At 48.8% G+C, this 17,880-nt stretch overlaps 1 protein-coding gene across 1 annotated transcript in view; it reads left to right on the forward strand.

The window, feature by feature from the left end:
* RAB31 (RAB31, member RAS oncogene family) overlaps positions 1–17,880 on the forward strand; it is an 81,665-nt gene that overhangs the window by 12,973 nt on the left and 50,812 nt on the right. The window contains exon 2 of the mRNA XM_086373197.1: positions 17,107–17,186. Coding sequence (XP_086229323.1) covers positions 17,107–17,186 — 80 coding nt within the window. The remainder of the gene's footprint in view (positions 1–17,106; positions 17,187–17,880) is intronic.

A 17,880-nucleotide genomic window follows, 5' to 3' on the forward strand; every position in this document is an offset into this window, starting at 1 on the left:
AATCGTGTGAAGGAACCTGCTTTCGGGTACTGAATGGTGCATGGGTCTTGGACATCCAGGGCTGTAAGTACGATCTAGGTGATTTGTTTGCTCACGGAACGAATATCAATATTAATGAGCACAAGCTTTCCTAGGTGCTGAGTGTATTGCGAGTTTTGTTCATCTGTGCCAATGTTCATCTTACCGAGAATGATAATCTGGGACATTGCATATATGGAATTCATTCAGTGGTTAGTGGAAGATGCTTTAATGAGTGAAAAATTTGAGAGGAGCTAAAAGGAAAGAGTGATGTAGTAAGCTGAGCCTTAGCTGGGTGGTACCCATCTCTGAAGTGCGATGGCTTCTGTGTTTCGACCAGTTTTAGAAAAATACGTAGGCGAAATGATGAGTTAACAGTTTCCACCATCTACAGCCCTGGGATATTTTCCATGCTGTGTTTCTTTATTTTTTCCCCTTCAGTATGAGTGGGATTAATTCTACTGGAGTTAGTCCAGAAAGTGCTGTGTCAGTGGGAAAGTGAGTGATACATTGAGCTTAATGTGTAGGATCCTTCATCTCCCACAAATAGAGCAGGGCTGGAGCCCTTCTTGTGACAGGCTGAAGCTTTCTGATACCTGTGGTGATGGACTGTAGGGCATACTCTCTGGTCAGTGAAACAATGACCCCGCATCACAGCGGGTCCAGCACTGCTTGTTGCCGGTCAGGAGGGGCAGAGGCTACTTTCAGAAGGACACTCTTCAGTATCAAGTGTGAATCCAGAGGCACAGGTTCTTCTTCTTTCTAAGTCTGATTCTTCCTCTCTGCCAGGAGTCCCAACCTGAACCCGAAGTGTCATCCCATTCTCCTGGGCTCCCATCATTTCCAGGAGTCGCCCAAGAGAGGTATGGACACAGTTCCTGGGACCATGGGCTGCCACCTGCCTCCCAGCTGGCAACCTCTGCTCCTGCTATCGGGGCGGATCCACATCTCCTGGGTGCTGTGTCCCAGCCTCTCTGCCACCGGCCCCTCCTCTGTCTTTAGACTCATCTTCCCCGCCATGAGCCCTCATACGTGAATCCACGCACATGACTGGTGAAATCTCATGGGTGTGAAATGGGCTCATTGCCCTCTGATGGACAGAACTCCCTTTGACTGGAATGTTAATACTTCTGTTGCCTGTAATCCTCACATATCATGGTATGGTAGACTTCCTTGGGTTAGTTTCCAGGTCACATGTAGGGTGGGCAGGATTCTCAGAGCCCCTGCAAAGTGCCTGAGGAAAGAGCTGCTTCTACCTGAGAACTAAACTGAGTTTCATCTGGAGTTGGGTGTGGCTCCCAGTCGGAGTTGTAGAAGCCACAGAATTACCCGGAACGAATGTGGTCGGTGTTTGTGTGTTATTTTAGGAAATTCCTTAGAGTCTTAATTTTGGAGGGAAGCAGATCCTGCCTCTGAATAAACTCAAGGAGGCTGAGTACCTCTCGGGCAGCGCAGCTATGGGCAGGTGACCTAGTTTGAACAGCCTGAGGTCTGCGCCCCAGACCTGGCCTGGGAGCAAGGCGACAGTGGGGAGCTGTGCCTGCAGACTCATGGTTGGCCTGGGGTTGAGGCATGATTTCGGCTGTGACCACGGCTCTCCAGTTTCCTGAGAATCCCATGAGTAACCCATGCGGCTCACCACGTCCCGCAGTGGTGCTCTTCTGGTCCTGAAGTCTTAACAGAGCTCACGCCTCACGGTGCCAGGTGATGGAACGGTGGTCTTACATCAGCAGCATGTGCTGGGCATCTTGCTTGTGATCTTATTCTCACAAAATCTATTTCTTCTTTTGAAAAGGGGCACTTTTCCTCACTCTTTGCCATCTTGAAGTAGAGAGTAAACAGCATCTTCTTTGCCATTAAGACGTGTAATTTTGAGTCTGGACTTTGGATCTTGAACCCAGAGCTGAAGCTGTGGAAGCTGGCTGCCTATTGTTGTCACCAATCTGTCTCCCTGTCGTGTCCGCAGAGGGACAGAGTTGGCCCGGGGCCTCCCCATAGGCGGTGCCCTGTGATGCTGGAGGCAGCGGAGCCTTTCCTGTGACAGAGAGGGAGTTCCTGCTTGTTCATTCATAGTCAGAGCTGAAATTTGTTCATTTATAAATTTCTTGACAACTTAGAATAAGAAAATAGTGGCATTCAACCTGGGAGTTCTTGGTAAATATTTACTGATTGTGTTAGCATGATATTGGGTGCCCAAAGGCAATTCGGCAAATGTTAATAATTAATTAGACTTACCGAAGGCAAAAGAAGTCTCCAGTGGGTCACGCTTTCAGTTTCTAAAAAGCCTTCAGACTCCAGTAGTGATAAATTTGCTTGAAATATTGTATAATCTGTGTTAGAATACACAAATGTATATTAAAAGCAGAGTACTGTTTTATGTGAATTTCCAAGCTTTCCTCTAAGACTAAAAGGTAGTGCTTTGAAATATTGGATGAGAAGAACCAGAGGTCATTATTTTTGTTTTTAAATCTGTTTGGTCTTCACTTTACTCTTTCAAGTGTCTATTAAAATGTATCACCTGTTTGCACTTATGAATGTTTTATATGCCAGTTGTAAAAATGGATCAATGGATTTATGTGTCTAGCAGAAGATCAGTTAATTGGTTTTGAATGGTGTGCCAAGGTGACACAGTCAGCTTTATGATTTCCATAGATGATGGATTTTGCTCCTGTGACGAGGTCAAGCACATAAAAATTCCAATCAAATGCCATAAAAAGCACAGTTCCGTATGCCAGTCTGATTCTGCAGGAGTCTTATTGTGGCAGGGCTGGCAATTCCATCTGTCCCAGCTGAAGGTCAGCCCCAGTCATGTCTCTGTAGCAGATGATCACACACACAGCTTCCTGATGCACATAATATAGTGAAAATACATGGATAATATGGATTTACATTATAGGTCATTTAAATCTGAAAGCATATTTATTTCGATTGCAGTCGAGGCTGAGTGGGAGGTGGAGTGTAGCTGCTGTAGTTCAGCAGGGCAGGGGCGGTGCTGGTCTGTCTTGGTGATAGTCTGTTTTCTCTCTCCTGCTTGGTGTCCCAGGGGGAGCGGGTAAATACTGCTGTTAATTACGTGCCTTTCCTAATGGGCAGATGTCTGTCATCCCTGACTGCAGCTCTTGATCAAAAATGGAGTAGCCAACGCGAATAGCTTGTGTTTATTATTCTGGTCATGGAAGACAGCAGGTGTCACAGCAGATCAATCTTAGATTGGTAATAGGTCATTGAGAAGGCAGAAAATGGCAGGCTAGGACAAATTGACCCATACCTGTCATATAGTCTCAGGGAACGACGGTAGATTATGCGTGCTGCAGCTGAAATATATAGCTTAAGGCATCTAAGTCAGGGTCAGGGGGTTCCAGCAGATACCCCCTTCTGCTTCTTTCAAGGGCCTCTGTTACTGAATGGTCTTAAAAAGAGTTTTGTCTGCCCTAATGGTAACCAACAAGACAGGATTACCAACGACTTGGTCTTGGCAGGCAGCCAGCGTGTAAAGGACGCTGGCTGTCATGGCACCCTGCTGGGCCTTATGCGTGGAAGTGGATGCAACTGCTGAAGAAGGGCCAGAGCTGCCCTGTGGGGCAGAGAGCGCAACCCGGATCAGATGATGTCCTGCCAGCCCCGGGTGGTGGAAAACTGGGTCTGGGCAGACAGAACATCTGCCCAATAGCTAAATGTGGGTAAGGGGCATTTTCCAAAGAAGGGCATAGTCTAGAAAGAATATGGGTTTAAAGAAATGGGGTACTGTCATACTTGTATATAGATAAATAAGTAAAGCTTATCAATTTAGATTTGGAAATTGTGAGATTTCAGACACAGGGCCAGAATGAATCTACCTTATAAATGAGTGAGGAATAAGCAGATGATGAGGTCCAACAAGCTCTAAGGATAATTCTCAGTTTGTTTAGAGGGATGTGTGGGTTTTTAAATTCTTTAATGCACTGTGTTGATGAGGATACAGGCTGAGATCCCAAAGTCCAGGGACTTAGGCAGGAGAGAAATCATCTTTTTCTTCTTGGTCAGCTCTGGTAGCTGATTGAGGACTGCTCTGATGGATTTGGGGGTCAATTTATTGCCTCTGCTTCTATCCTGTTTGCTGGAACCTAGTCTCCTGACCACCTCGACAGCAGGGGTGACCTGCTAAATCTCAGGGCTCTTTTTCTAATGGATGAACGGCAGCAATGATCCTCTCCCATATGCCCCTTTCATGTCCTAACAAGGTCACTGCCGGTATATAAAATTTGAAGACAGCGGGTTTATTACTTGACCGGATCTTTGACATGAGCCATTTCTCAGACTCTGGATTCTAAGGAGAGAGAAACAAGCTTTAAGCTGGTTTGTGGAGCTTCCTCAGCTCAGATCCCTCACTTGTATAATGTTGGTAACAGTGTCTGTCCCAGCGAGTAACAGTTACGCAGCACAGGTAACATGAGACCATGGGGGCCCCTACCTGTCATGTGATAACTTCTAAATAGAAGGAAGTTCTTCCTCTCCAGGAGGACTGGTAAAGGTCATCTACTTCCCTGATGCTTCTGGAAAAACAAGTTGATTTGCTCAGAAGTTACCTTAGTTTGCCTTATTGCACCAGGATTACACCATGTTACTGTAAAAGTGTTTTTACTTCTCCAAATGCAAATTTTAAAATTCTGTGATGGGCTAACAGCGTTCACCCAGAGGCAACTCATACCATCCAGACACATCTGGCCCCATTGCACCAGTGCTAGAAAGAAGGGACAATAGAGCAGGTGTCTGGGGCATGAGGCATGCCCCGTGAGCTAGTCCCCGAGGCAGAGTGGATCTTCTCCACCTGGCCTGTAGCCCGGATCCCTGGCTCTCAAGCCCATTCCTCTCAGGCGAGCTGCTGGTCCTGGGCAGGCCCCTGGCAGGTGCTGCTTTTGGGCAGGTATGATTCCTGCTGGGGAATCTTGTGCTGGAAATGTGAGATGGCCAGTGGCACCCTGGGACATGGCAGCTCCAGATTTGGGGGGACATTGCTAAGTGATGTATCACAGGGACTAAAGTCCTGAGGTTGGAATTGATGAGGCTTTAGTGGGAGGACCCGCCGTTTGGGAAGCCACGTTCTTTCCCATCACTGCCCCTCCCCAGCCGGGGTCCTACGTGTGGGCTCCCAAAGCAGCTCCCCTAGTGCTTTGCTGGCTTCCCTGGGCTGTGTGAGGGGGTGTTGCGGAGCACGGACTTTAGGCGTGAGCTTCAGTAGTTGCAACTCCTGGGCTCTAGACCACAGACTCAGAGTTGCGGTGCACGGGCTTAGTTGCTCCACCGTTTGTGCGATCTTCCCAGATCAAGAATGGAACCCATGTCTCCCATGTTGGCAGGTGGATTCTTTACCACTGAGCCACCAGGGAAGCCCCTGAATTAATTGTTCACTTTAAAATGATTAATTTTGTGTTATGAAAATTGCACCTGAACAAAAACTACAAGTGTAGACTACTTCCACATGTGATATGGTTTAAACGTGAGCAGTTAGGAGGCAGAGGGTTTAGGTCCCAATATTAACATTTTGCCATCAGAGACACACGACACATGGGGCGTCAGCGATGGAGCTGGCTTCCAGCAGGGTTCCTGTAAGTCCGCCTTTGTTTTGCTCACTCTGATTAGCACAATCACAATGAAGCGCATCCCATAGAGGCCAGAATCTGTGACTCGGGTGATGGCCCTTTAAAATTTGGATAATACAAATGAGTGTGGGGAAAACTTGTTAGTGGAAAAAATTACGTTTATACAGAGAAGCTTAAAGAAGGAAACAGAATGTGCATGCTGATTCCTCTACGTAGGATCACATCTGTTCCTACTTAAAAATAGACCCAAGGAATCCTTTGTGTAGAATTACAAAGTTCAAAGGCTACAAAAAGGTACGTCATTCCCAATCTTTGTTGTTGTTCAGTCGCTTGATCTTGTCTGACTCTCTGCGACCCCATGGACTACAGCACACCAGGCTTCCCTGTCCTTCTCTAACTCTTGGAATTTGCTTCCAATCTTGGATGGCTACTGTTAATGTATCTGTGTGATTTTTTTTTTTTAAGGATGTGTTTCAGGCTTGTGCTCACACACCCAGATATTTTTTTTAAAATAAAGAAGTCATTACAGACCTGAAAACGGATTTTTTCAATCTATAGATCTTGGAACGCTTTCCATACATAGCAGCTCATGCAGGTAGGCTTCATTGTTTTAAATGGCTGCATAATCACCACGATGACAGTTAGCCAGCACAGTTCTCATTGCTGTGGATGTATTATCTTGTTTAATCTTTGCCACAGTCCTACTTGGCGGGCCCTGCTACTGCTCCTGTTTCAGAGGAAGGAACAGAAGCACAGAGAACTAGTAAGAAAATTAAATCTCGTGTGTCAGACCCCAAACACACACTCTGACTGCTCCCAAATTCTGCTCCCCTGCACAGTTAGTTCGTGGGTGGGCTGGGGGCTATCATGAGTTCCGGTTTCCCTACAGGCCACCTCCTGACTGTTATTTTCCATTCTTCCTTTGTCACAGCATCTCCTAGGATGTACGCCCCATGTGTCTCACACTCTGGGTTGTGATCTCTTGGGGTTTGTTTCCTTGGAGTTCTCTTCATGTTTTCCTCCAGTTAAAAGAGACAGGGAACAACTCAGAAGAGCAAAACAATTATGATTAAGGTTTACAAAGTTATTCCCGAATAGTTATCAGATTTGGATCTTCTAGCCCAGAAAAGAGAGCATGCATAATTTCTTTTGCACACAGGAAGAAATCTCAGAGACTCCTCTCCTGTAGGGGAGGCAGGTCCTGGGTGTCCCCCTGGGATGCCATCTGGTTGAGAACCACTCTGAGATTTTCTGGGTGGCCCTGTCTGCCCTGCCACGTGGTGAGTGGACTCCAGGGTATACAGTGGGGCTGAGGAAGCCCCCACCCCGGGTGCCAGGGCCCTTGCTGTTTATTTCTTCCTTGTCTTGGCACTGGGTCATCTCCCATGCTGAGCTCTAGATTGAACAGTAGCTGGTAACCCAGCCCATGGATCAGAGGGTAGGACGCTGGTACTTGGTGACTTCATGGCATTATCAGATTCGGATGTTACAGAGAACAGATGTGCACTGATGCTTCACCTTTTTTAGAGAAGCTAATAGACACCTGGGACTTCCCAAGTGGCGCAGTGGTCATGAATCTGCCTGCCAATGCAGAAGACTCAGGAGATGTGGTTTGATCCCTGGGTTGGGAACATCCCATGGAGGAGGGCATGGAAACTCATTCCAGTATTCTTGCCTGGAGAATCCCATGGACAGAGGAGCCTGGCGAGCTACAGTCCATGGGGTCACAAAGAGTTGGCCATGACTGAGCAACTGAGCGTGCAGGCAAATGGACAGTGCAGTGATGCTGGCCAGCCTTGTGGCTACTGTTTTGAGACGCATGAACATAGAGCTGGTTTGGATCTAGAGTCCAGATCAAACGTCATAGAAAACTCAAGTTCCAAAGTGTTTTCCTTCAGTCAGCAGAACGGCAGAATGCTGCCGCTATCTACTTGTCCTGGCTGACTCCGTGTTCCTGGTCGCCAGATACAGTTTGCAGCTTAGATGCATTTAGCAGAAAAGGATTCTGTCTTGTAAAAACACAGGCTTGACGTGCGCCGGCTCTCGGGAAGCTCAGTTAAATATTCTAATCCTTTTCTGGGATAGAGGCAGGCACACAAACAGGATCGTGTCACAGATTTACTTGTGTGTATCTATACACACAGTCAGACCTTGGGCAAGTCTCTTTTGTGCTAGATTGGGTAAGGCACCAGATTCGTGGGTAGGAAAGCAAAGTTTGAATTGAGCTGCTTGGGTCATGTGGTCAGGTCACGGTGGAACAGAAATTTGTGCTCTCAGGTTAGAGAAAGTCTTTAGTTCCATCCCTGACCCCTCAAGCTGTCCAAACCACCAAGTGAAGAAACACTTCCTTTGGTTCGTCTGACCAAATTATTATCTAGCAACTTCTGGCCTGGTTGCCTCAATCAAACTGCAATCTTCCTGCCTGCTTGAGAGAGAGTCCGGTGGGGGAGGCGGGGGCAGTGTGAATGGGTCCCCAGAGTCAGAGCCTGAGTGGACAGAAGGGTCCAAGTTGAAACCTGAATGGTGAGCTCACCCCTGGAACAAGTCATCGTCTTTCCCAGATCATTGCTTTTTCTTCCTTGTTTTGTTTTTTTAATAAAGTCAATCAGTTGTATTTTTGTAAAACTAGAATGTAGAAATGGACATTCTCGTCTTGTCACTTGGTTTCTGAGTGCATGTGTAGCAATGCCTTTAAGCCATGACCGTGACCTGAGATGCAGATGAAATACGCCCGAGGTTCGTGAGTGGCTGAGGGGGTGCCCCGGCTGGCGGCAGCCAGACTTTACTGCTGGCCAGGCCCAGACATCAGGTGACATTTTCCAGCCTCCTGTTTGATGGGAGAGCAGCACAGAACGTTATGGTTTGGTTGTAACTGCCTGCAAAAAGCAGTAGGTGTGATGATGTGATGGCCTAGTCCAGGGGCGGGAGGAGTGGACCTGGAGGTGGGGGGAAGTGACCGGGGTCAGCAGTAAAAGCCTTACAGATGCTTCCTCCTGGGGGTCCAGCTTCGGAAGGGCAGCCTTCTGCTGTGCTTCCCGTGGCCGGCGGGGCAGGTTCCAGTGTGCCCTGTGCTAAGTCACTTCAGCCACATCCGACTCTTTGTGACCCCATGGACTATAGGCCGCCAGGCTCCTCTGTCCATGGGATTTCCCAGGCAAGAATACTGTAGTGGATTGCCATTCCCTTCTCCAGCGGATCTTGCCAAGCCAGGGTTGAACCTGAGTCTCTTGGGTCTCCTGCATCGTCAGGCAGGATCTTTGCCACCAGTGCCACCTGTAGCTTCCTGTGGCCGTCAGGGGCCTTGCACGTGCCCTGAGACCCAGTTAAAAAAGAAGAAAGATACAGAGTGTCCCGCAGAACCCAGAGCAGGAATGTAGCTGGGCCTCAGGAAGGTATCAGAACCGTCTTTGGGCCACTTGGCTTAACTTCTGTCCGCACAGCGGCTTCTGCTTCCCAGCCCAGGGAGTTGAAAGGTGGCTGCCTCCAGCCTCCCATCCACACGGTGTGGTTCTAGCCTCCGGGGGCTTCGTCTCTGTTTCCCGGTCTCTATGTGTCAAGGAGGTGGGAGGGCACACGGAGATTGAGTCCTTCCCCCCAGTGCTGGACTGTATTGATTGTAAATCTGTCTGTGACACCGACAAGGCTATTTGGTTGAACAAAGATGTGAAATCTGGGAGCTGGGGCAGTTACAGCTTATGCCAGTCTCGGCATCCAGGGATTTCTGTATTTGGTGGCATAGTATTGAGAAGATCCTAGTAGGTCATTCTTTTAAAAATTTCTACTCCTGGTTATGTCCTACAGGCTGTCTAATACTTAGTATAGTTTTGCATGTGTGCAGTTTGTAAATAGATACACACCTATCAGAGGATCTACACCTCATTGTCTGCAGTCAGGGATGTGCAGGCAAAGCAGCCTGAGACTCATACTTTATGGGATGTTCACAGTGCACGGAAGGTGTTGACCCCCAGCGTCTCTGGGAATATTCTCTTCTGGAAATATTCAGTGATTCATACAAGGGACAGTTCCTATCTTGGGAAGCATAAACTATGTATTTTCTTTCTTGACCCTAAAATAAACTTCTTAAAGAGTTGTATGTCCATGAATCTTGATTTATCCACAAGGACGACTTCACGTTGTTGGTACGTGAAGTTCACACACGTTGATCCCCTCCTATCAGCGTGAAGAGGTGGGGGTTCTCCTGGTAGCCCTGATGCAGGCAGCCTTGTGTTTCCTGGTCAAATTTCTTAAACTGAATGTGCTAGTTTAGCATTTATTCCTAAAGAACATAAATGGAAAGTGAGGGGGGCAGTATTAAATAATCTCCCTCCCAATTGGAAATTCACTGCTGCCTTTCCTGTGTATTTTGTAAAGTCTGTGAAATGCTTGCAGAAGTGCTGGATGACTGAGGGACCGAGCCGAGAGAAAGTCAAGCCAGCGTGATGATTATGGGAATGGCTCTCCTTACACTCTGCAGACTCAGCCCCCACCTTCTGATGCTCAGCTCCCCGCAAATACATCTCCTCCCTTCTGTGACGTCCCCTCCTGAATCTAGCGTGGGCATCAAGTCTGAGAGGAATCCAGTTGACCCTCAGACGTATAGGACAATTCCTCACCTGTCATGGGTCAAAAACTATCACCGTTTATGGGGAACAGTGACAGTCAGGAAGGTAGGCGAGTTGTGAGCAGAGGCTGGCGTCTCGGCTCATCAGTACTTCCCAGATATGTTGACTGTTTGCTTCTGGCCAACGAGGGAGCGTGTGTAAGTGCTGCAATCTAGTGTCGTGACTAAGGATCACAGCAGCTAACTTTCTGCATCACGTAGGAGCTCGGCTTGGGGTCAGCAAAGTGTTGAGTGTTAACTCAGGCCAGTGAGTGGTCTGAGAACAGCAGCTGTCAGGCTTGTCAGGGTCGGGATATAGGAAGGATTCCATCTGCCCGCCCTGCAGCGCTGAGCATGAGCGCCTGCTGAGTCTCTGTGTAGAGTCTTAGCTCTGACACGATAGACTGGCCACTGTCATCTGTGAAAACACCTGGCATATAGTAGATGCTCAGTAAAAATGCAGCAGGTGTGTGCAGTCTCTTAAACACCTCTGTTTCCTGGTTTGGTTTCCTTCCAGTCCTCTTAAAGTTCTCCCCGTGCTGGGTCTTCTTGATTCCACTGCCCTCAGGACGAAGCCCAGGCTCCAGGGGCTGGAGGGAGGAGGGCCATGCCTCCTTACCCTAGTCCAAGAGCCCTTGGGGTCCACGGCTGCGCTTCCCACTTGAAGGACAAATTCATGGTGTGGCGGTACCAGCTGATCTAGGGATAGCAGAGCGCCCTGGATGGTCACCGAGAGCTGTGGCTCCGATGTTTCTGTTTCCAGGAGCCCCAGGCTGGGGGCGGGCAACCTGGTGAGAAAGGGGGACCAAGTCTCAGTGTTAAAACCTAACATGGGGGCTGACATCTGTCACTTTCACCATTTTCCTACTTTTTAAGAGCAAGTTGTTAGGTCTAGGCCACATGCCTGTGCTAAGTCGGTTCAGTTGTATCAGACTCTTTGCAACCCCATGGACTGTAACCCACCAGGCTCCTCTGTCCATGGGATTCTCCAGGCAAGAATACTGAAGTGGGTTGCCATGCCCTCCTCCAGGGGATCTTCCTGACCCAGGGATCGAACCAGCGTCTCTTATGTCTCCCAATGGCAGGCAGGGTCTTTACTGCTGTGCTACCTGGGAAACCCCCTAGCCTACACACAGGGGACCAAATACCAGGTGTCAGGAGTCACTGGGAACCATATTAGAAGCTGCAATTATGATCATTCTGTGTCCTTATTTGCTAAACCTGAAACTTGGGAGGAGTGAATATTGGGTGTTTTGTAAGAACATTATAGAACAATAAAATCCCGTGTCGGTACAGGGAGCCCGTGCAGGCTGGTGGGCTCCCCGCTGGGAACAGGGGGCCATTTGTCTGGAGAACCTGGCTTGCCCAGTCGCCACCCCACACGTGCGCTGCTTGAGCGGAAAGAAAGGTGACAGAAGAGCTGGTGGTTCCTCTGGAAAGAAGTGAGATTAAGTAAAACACAAGATTAGACAAATTTTTAAACAGTTAAGGTCACACTTTGTAAGACTCAGACACACGGCAGTGTCTGCTTGGCTGCACAGAGTCTGTGCATCGGGACGAAGGGTTCTCTGAAAAAGCTGAGAAGCAGCGGGGCTGCTATGTCGGAAGTGGAGGGTGATGGGACTCGCCGTTCTTCCCCTTTTAAGAAGCATCTTCCTTGTTCTTTTCCTTCTTTAACTTGTCGGAGGAGTGAGGCAGTGATAGGAGGAGACAGGGCAATTCGACTGAAAACTTTTCCACAAACAATAGAAACCAAACTAGAATCTAGACAATGTACTTTAAACTAGAAGATTCTGGATGATGCCACGAAAATCCAGTGTGCTGCAACTGAGTCCCAGCACAGCCAAATACATAAATAAAATAAATATTAAAATAATAATATATGCATGTTTATTATGTTCAAGGAAATAAAAGTTATGATTTCAGACTTTGGCATGCCATCGAAAACTGTACTGTGAAAATTTTATGGTGGAAAAAATGCAATAACTGATATCAGAAAATCAATAAATGGGTTTATCATCATGTTCAATACATCTTTAAAAAGAACTAGAAGATAGGTCAGAATAATTCCAAACTGAAACTCAGACAAATAAAAGATGGAAAATAAAGAAAAGAAGATAAAGACGTACATGGTACGGTGAAAAAGTATAGTACAAGCACAGCGGAGTCACAGAAGGAGAGAAGAGAGACGACAGCAGAAACAAAGCTTCAGGAGATGATAGTGGACATTTCTCCATAGAAAATGCCTGGCTGGGTGCTGGGAGCTTTTATGGGCTCAGCTTTTGTCATCATCGCTGTGAATGTTTAGTCCACTTCTGCTCCGAAGAAGGGTTGGGATTATTAGCAATATGCCTGGAGTCCAAATGCAGGAGTCCCCCAAGGCGGGCAACAGAGGATGAGATGGTTGAATAACATCACCAACTCAATGGATATGAATTTGAGCAAACTCCGGGAGATGGTGAAGGACAGGGAAGCCTGACGTGCTGCAGTCCGTGGGATCGCAAAGAGTCGGACACGACTTAGCAACAGAACATCAAATGTTCCCCAAAGATCTCTTCACTCCTGGAGTGTTCTGCTTGGACTGCAGGCCTGAGAGTCTGGTTGGTACTGGCTGAAATCCCAAGTTTGAAAGTAGAATAAAGTTTCCTATGGAAATAATATTATAAATGGATGTTGGGGCCTTCATTGTAGAGAGCTATAGTGCAGGCCCAAGCTTGGGAAAGAATCATGATTTATTTAAAGCATTATGTCAACAGAAAGATGCATGCCTGAGTTTTAAAAGTTTGGAACCCAGCCATCAGCCGTCCTATTGGCGTCTTGGGGTGGCCTGTGCAGTCTTGGTCGCCCTGGCACTGACACCCTGTCTGATTCCTTTGAAAGTTTAGGTCTGATGTGTAAGTGACCTAGGGGCTTCCCAGGTGGTGCTAGTTATAAAGAACCTGCCTGCCAGCACAGGAGAAGGAAGAGACCCCGATTCGATCCCCGGGTTGGGAAAATCCCCCAGAGGAGGGCATGGCAACCACTCCAGTATTCTTGCCTGCAGTATCCCACGGACAGAGGAACCCGGGTGGCTACAGTCCATGGGGTCTCACAGAGTCAGACACAACTGAAGCAGGTTAGCACACAACGCAGCACAACCTATTAGGGAAAAGACTCTGACCAAGAATAGATATGGATACAGATGTACGTGTGTGTGTGTGTGACTGAGTCACTGTGCTGTACACCTGAGACTAACGATGAATGACATTTTAAATCAACTATGCTCAATTAATAAAAGAAAAGAATTGGTTTTATGCTGGTGGCTCCTTGGTAGCTGACAGTACGTCCCCCTCCCATTGGGGCAAGACCTAGCAGATGTGTCTTTAGGAAGAATGACTCTCTTATGGGTGGTGAACCTGGAAAGCAGTAGTAAAGGCCCTCCTCATGGGTCTAAGAAGTGGACTTCCTTAAGAAGACATTTACATCTGTTGGGGAGTTGATTTACCTGGTGAGAGCCTGTAGGGTTTTCACGGGACTCGGAAAACTGTGCTCTGACCCTCCAGCCTGCTGTGTGACCCTCAGGGAAGCCACGCAGCCTCCTTTCCTGCAGACTCGGGGCTGGATGGGCTGTAACAACGTCCTGTCATTTCAGGAAGCGGAGCCAGCTTCCTTCCAAGGGCGTCGAGTCCCCCGGAAGTCACGGGGCCGAGGAGAAGGGGTGAGCAGCCTGTGCCTCCCAGCCCTCCTCTTGTTCCTCGGATGCCTTTATCCACCCAGGAGTTGCTGCTTCAGAGCTTTGCAATTTCCTGTGGGACAGGCATGATCCGGGGCGTTTTCCTCCTGCCTCTGTGTGTGTGTGTGACTGTCTGAAAGAGGTCCTGCAGGAAAAGGAAGTCACCCAGCTCAGTGATTCATGACAACTGCCCTGCATCCTGCTCTGCCATCATCTGCCATCCGCGGGCAGGGCCTTCCCCTGGTGGCCGGCAGGGGAATGGCAGGCCCGGGAGCAGGCAATCCCCAAGTTGTCACAAAACCTCTGAGCCCACAAGATGATTTTGTCGTCGTTCAGTCACTCAGTTGTGTTCGACTCTTTGGGATTCCATGGACTGCAGCACTCCAGGCTTTCCTGTCTTTCACTATCTCCCGGAGTTTGCTCGAACTCATGTCCGTTGAGTTGGTGATGCCATCCAACCATCTTGCCCTCTGTTGTCCCCTTCTCCTCCTGCCTTCAGTCTTTCCCAGCATCAGGGTCTTTTCTAACGAGTCAGCTCTTGGCAGCTGAAACCCTTGGGCAGAGCAAGTAAATGGGCTCCGAAACGTGCCCCCTGGAGCAGAGTCCTGCCCATGAGAATGCCCCCTCGGGCCAGAGCCCTGGATGCCAGCCACTCCCTTAGAGGACAAGGGCTCTGCTGCTGGGGGGAGGCTATCAAGGGGCCATTGTCCCAGCTGGGTACGGGGGAGGCCTGGGTGCAGCCCAGTTCTTCCTGTCCAGAGTCGCTGGGGCTGCGAGGACTGCAGGGTGGTAGGGGTCTGCTCTTTCACAGGGACTTTAAGCTCAGCTCAGATGGGAAGGACGGGGCTGTGGTTTGGGGACACTGAGAAGCGTTAGCTGAGTCCTTCCTGGGGATGCAGCTGGAAATAGCAGTCGCATCGATCTGGAGTCCAAGGAGCTGGCGTTTCCTTTCTGTCGTCACCTCTTTGAACTCTGCACATCGACCCAGGGCTGCAAAGATATAGCGTCTAGTGCGGCTTTTTCCCGGGGCTTAGAGCCAGTGCAGGCCACATGCTCTGGGAAGTGACACCTTCTGGACAATGACCTTCTGATGAGGATCCCAAGCCCGAGGCCCTCCCGCCCCGGGTTTGCTAGGATTGTCCTGAGTGCGGGAGCGAGAGGGCACGCCCATAATTCAGATGCCAGTGGTGTTTCAAATCTCATTTCATGTTTCAGTGTCTGGAGAAAAACACCTTTCTCTGAGCTTCAGCATTTTCTCCTTGATCTGCGGGCTTTTAACGTGAAGCTTTGAAGAGAAGCTCATCACTGTCTTTTCCTTCTTGGGCTAGGTGTGTCTCTTTCCCCTCTCACTTCTCTGTCTCGAGGGTCTGCAGTCCTCCCCTAGCAGATTCGCGTCCTGGATCTCCTCGCCGTGCGGCCACTCTCAAAGGGCAGCGGGGGCAGGAGCTTTGTTCTCCTTTGTCCTGCTTCCTGGGCAATCTCTGGACTTCACCTTGCCAACTCTCCCTTTGAAGTTTCCATTTTTGTCATCATGTTTTTAGTATCTGAGGGTCCGTCTTACTTTCTGAATGATCTTCTAAAAATGCATCCTCTACTTTTCTGTGGGTGTAGATCTCCGGTATTTCCTAGATGAGTATTTCTTTTTAAAAGATTGAAATACATCCCCAGGGACTTCCCTGGTGGTCCAGTGGTTAGGGGTGCATGCTTCCAATGCAGGGGGCATGGGTTTGATCCCTGGGCAGGGAACTAAAACCCCGGCATGCTGCGTGGCTTGGCCAAAAGAAAAAAATAAATAAAAGGAGAATGTTTAAAAAAATAAAATGCCTCCCCAAAGCTCTGTTTGCACACAGGGGCTGGTGGTTGGGGGCACATGTGGCCTCTAGTTGGGGGACTCCACGTGTTCATAGCTGGGTCTGCAAGTGGGGAGACACACTTGCCTCTTCCATCTGGGCTTCAACAGGGTGGGGCAGGGTTGGGTGAGTAGCTCCCCCGGCCCCAACCCAAGCTGTGTGCAGGGTCGTGAGCCAGCCTGTTTCTGACACAGGTTTTCTGGAGTCAGCCTCCAGCATCCTCCAGCATCCTCCCAGAACATCCCTCCCCTGATCCCGTGTCTGGGGCGCCTAGGTGTGATTCTCTGCGGTCTTGCCTCTGGTTCCGATATTCTGATTCTAGCACTGCCTCCAGCTCTTGGTACCTGCAGGGAATGTGGGTGGGACTGACTTGCTCCCCCTGCTGCAGGCCCTTAGGCTCCGGCTCCTTCTTTCATAGTGACCCCACCCTCCCTCCCCCAACTGTTCCTCTCTGTCCTCACTTGTCTGATGGTTGTCTCTTCTCCCATCTCTTTGACCTTGTGAATGTGTTTTTTTTTTATTCCTTAAACCATCTGACAAGGGATTTGGAAAGGACTGGAGGAAAATGCACGTGGGACTTCCCAGGTGGCACTAGTGGTAAAGAACCCGCCTGCCAACGCAGGAGACTAAGAAACGCGGGTTCGATTCCTGAGTCTGGATGATCCCCTGGAGGAGGAAATAGCAACCACTCCAGTATTCTTGCCTGGACCTGACTGTAGCCTGGCTGGCTACAGTCAGGTCGCAAAGAGTCAGACACGACTGAGCAACTTAGCATGCACACACAGAGAAAAATGCATGTGTCTGTTTCCAGTGAGTGAGTGGACCCCTTTCCTAACAGCTTTATAGAATTATTTAACAGAGAAAGAGCTGTACAATTGAGCAAAACTGGAGGTTCTTATGCAGCCATCAGATTCTAGAGAGAAAATGATAAACATGCAATAGTTAGAATTTATCATTCTTATAGGATGATACCTAGAAAAATAGATTACGTCTTTTTAGAGTGCTAAAGGTTTGAATAAAATCAGTTTCTACCAAAACAAAGTGATATGTTGCCATACTTCTTAGATCCCTCCCCAAATTTCCAAGTTTCTGGAAGCACGTGTATTGAAACATGTCAGTTCTAGGTTAATTATTGTGTATAGATGGCACATGTTTCTGAAATTTACTTTTAGCATACTTCTTTTATGAAGGCAATACAACTTCACTGTCAGAATTTCTGGTATGAAATAGAAGAAAATATCCCACTTCCCCCCAGCTGGAAGTAAGCTCCTCTGTGCTGGGTTCTGTTTATACTGGGTCAGAATCCGCCCCCATGGTCTTCATGGCTGTATTCTCGTCCTCTTCCAGGACACTGGCGTGGGGAAGTCCAGCATCGTGTGTCGATTTGTCCAGGATCACTTTGACCACAACATCAGCCCGACCATTGGGTAAGTTCTCATCTGTTCTTCCGATCCACCTTTCTTCCTTTCTAAGTACCTTCTAAGAGAGGTACTTACCTCTTGGGTACTTACCATTGGGTAAGTTCTCATCTGTTCTTCCGATCCACCTTTCTTCCTTTCTAAGTACCTTCTAAGAGAGGTCACAGTGTCTGAGCCTTCGGGGGTGTTCATCCCGGCCAGGGAGACTCAGTCCCGACTGTGAAGACTTGGACACAACTCAGGGACTTGGGCGGTGTGTCCAGTCTTCCTGTCCCTGCAGTCCCCTCCACCCTGCGCCAGCCGCTCTCACTGCTGCCTCGGGTTGTTTCCTTGATCTCCGAGTGCGTTATTCTGCAGATCACGCCGACTTTATTTCCAGATGGAAGTCGAGATCTGGGACGATCTGGGACGAAGGTCTTGCTTGAACCTGCCTGCCAGGAAACCTGGGAACGCGTCCACTCACAGCAGAGCCGTCTGCACGGCTCGTGGGCAGATTGATTTTCCTTTCCTGGCTTAATCCAGTGTCGGCGTCTCTGTTCCGATGCTTGGGAGGGGGAGGGGAGGACTGCCCTCCTACCCCCTGCCCTGCCCAGACCCCAGCCCTGGGACGTGAGAGCACTTCCTGTTCGCTTTCTCCTTGCTACGGATGCCTTTACCAGATGTGCTTCTGCTGTGCTGTTTCACAGGTGGTTAATTTTTCACC

Source organism: Bos grunniens, chromosome 24 (assembly GCF_055505025.1).
Source record: "Bos grunniens cultivar Pamir isolate PY7600 chromosome 24, Bosgru_T2T1.0, whole genome shotgun sequence".
Lineage (NCBI taxonomy): Eukaryota > Metazoa > Chordata > Mammalia > Artiodactyla > Bovidae > Bos > Bos grunniens.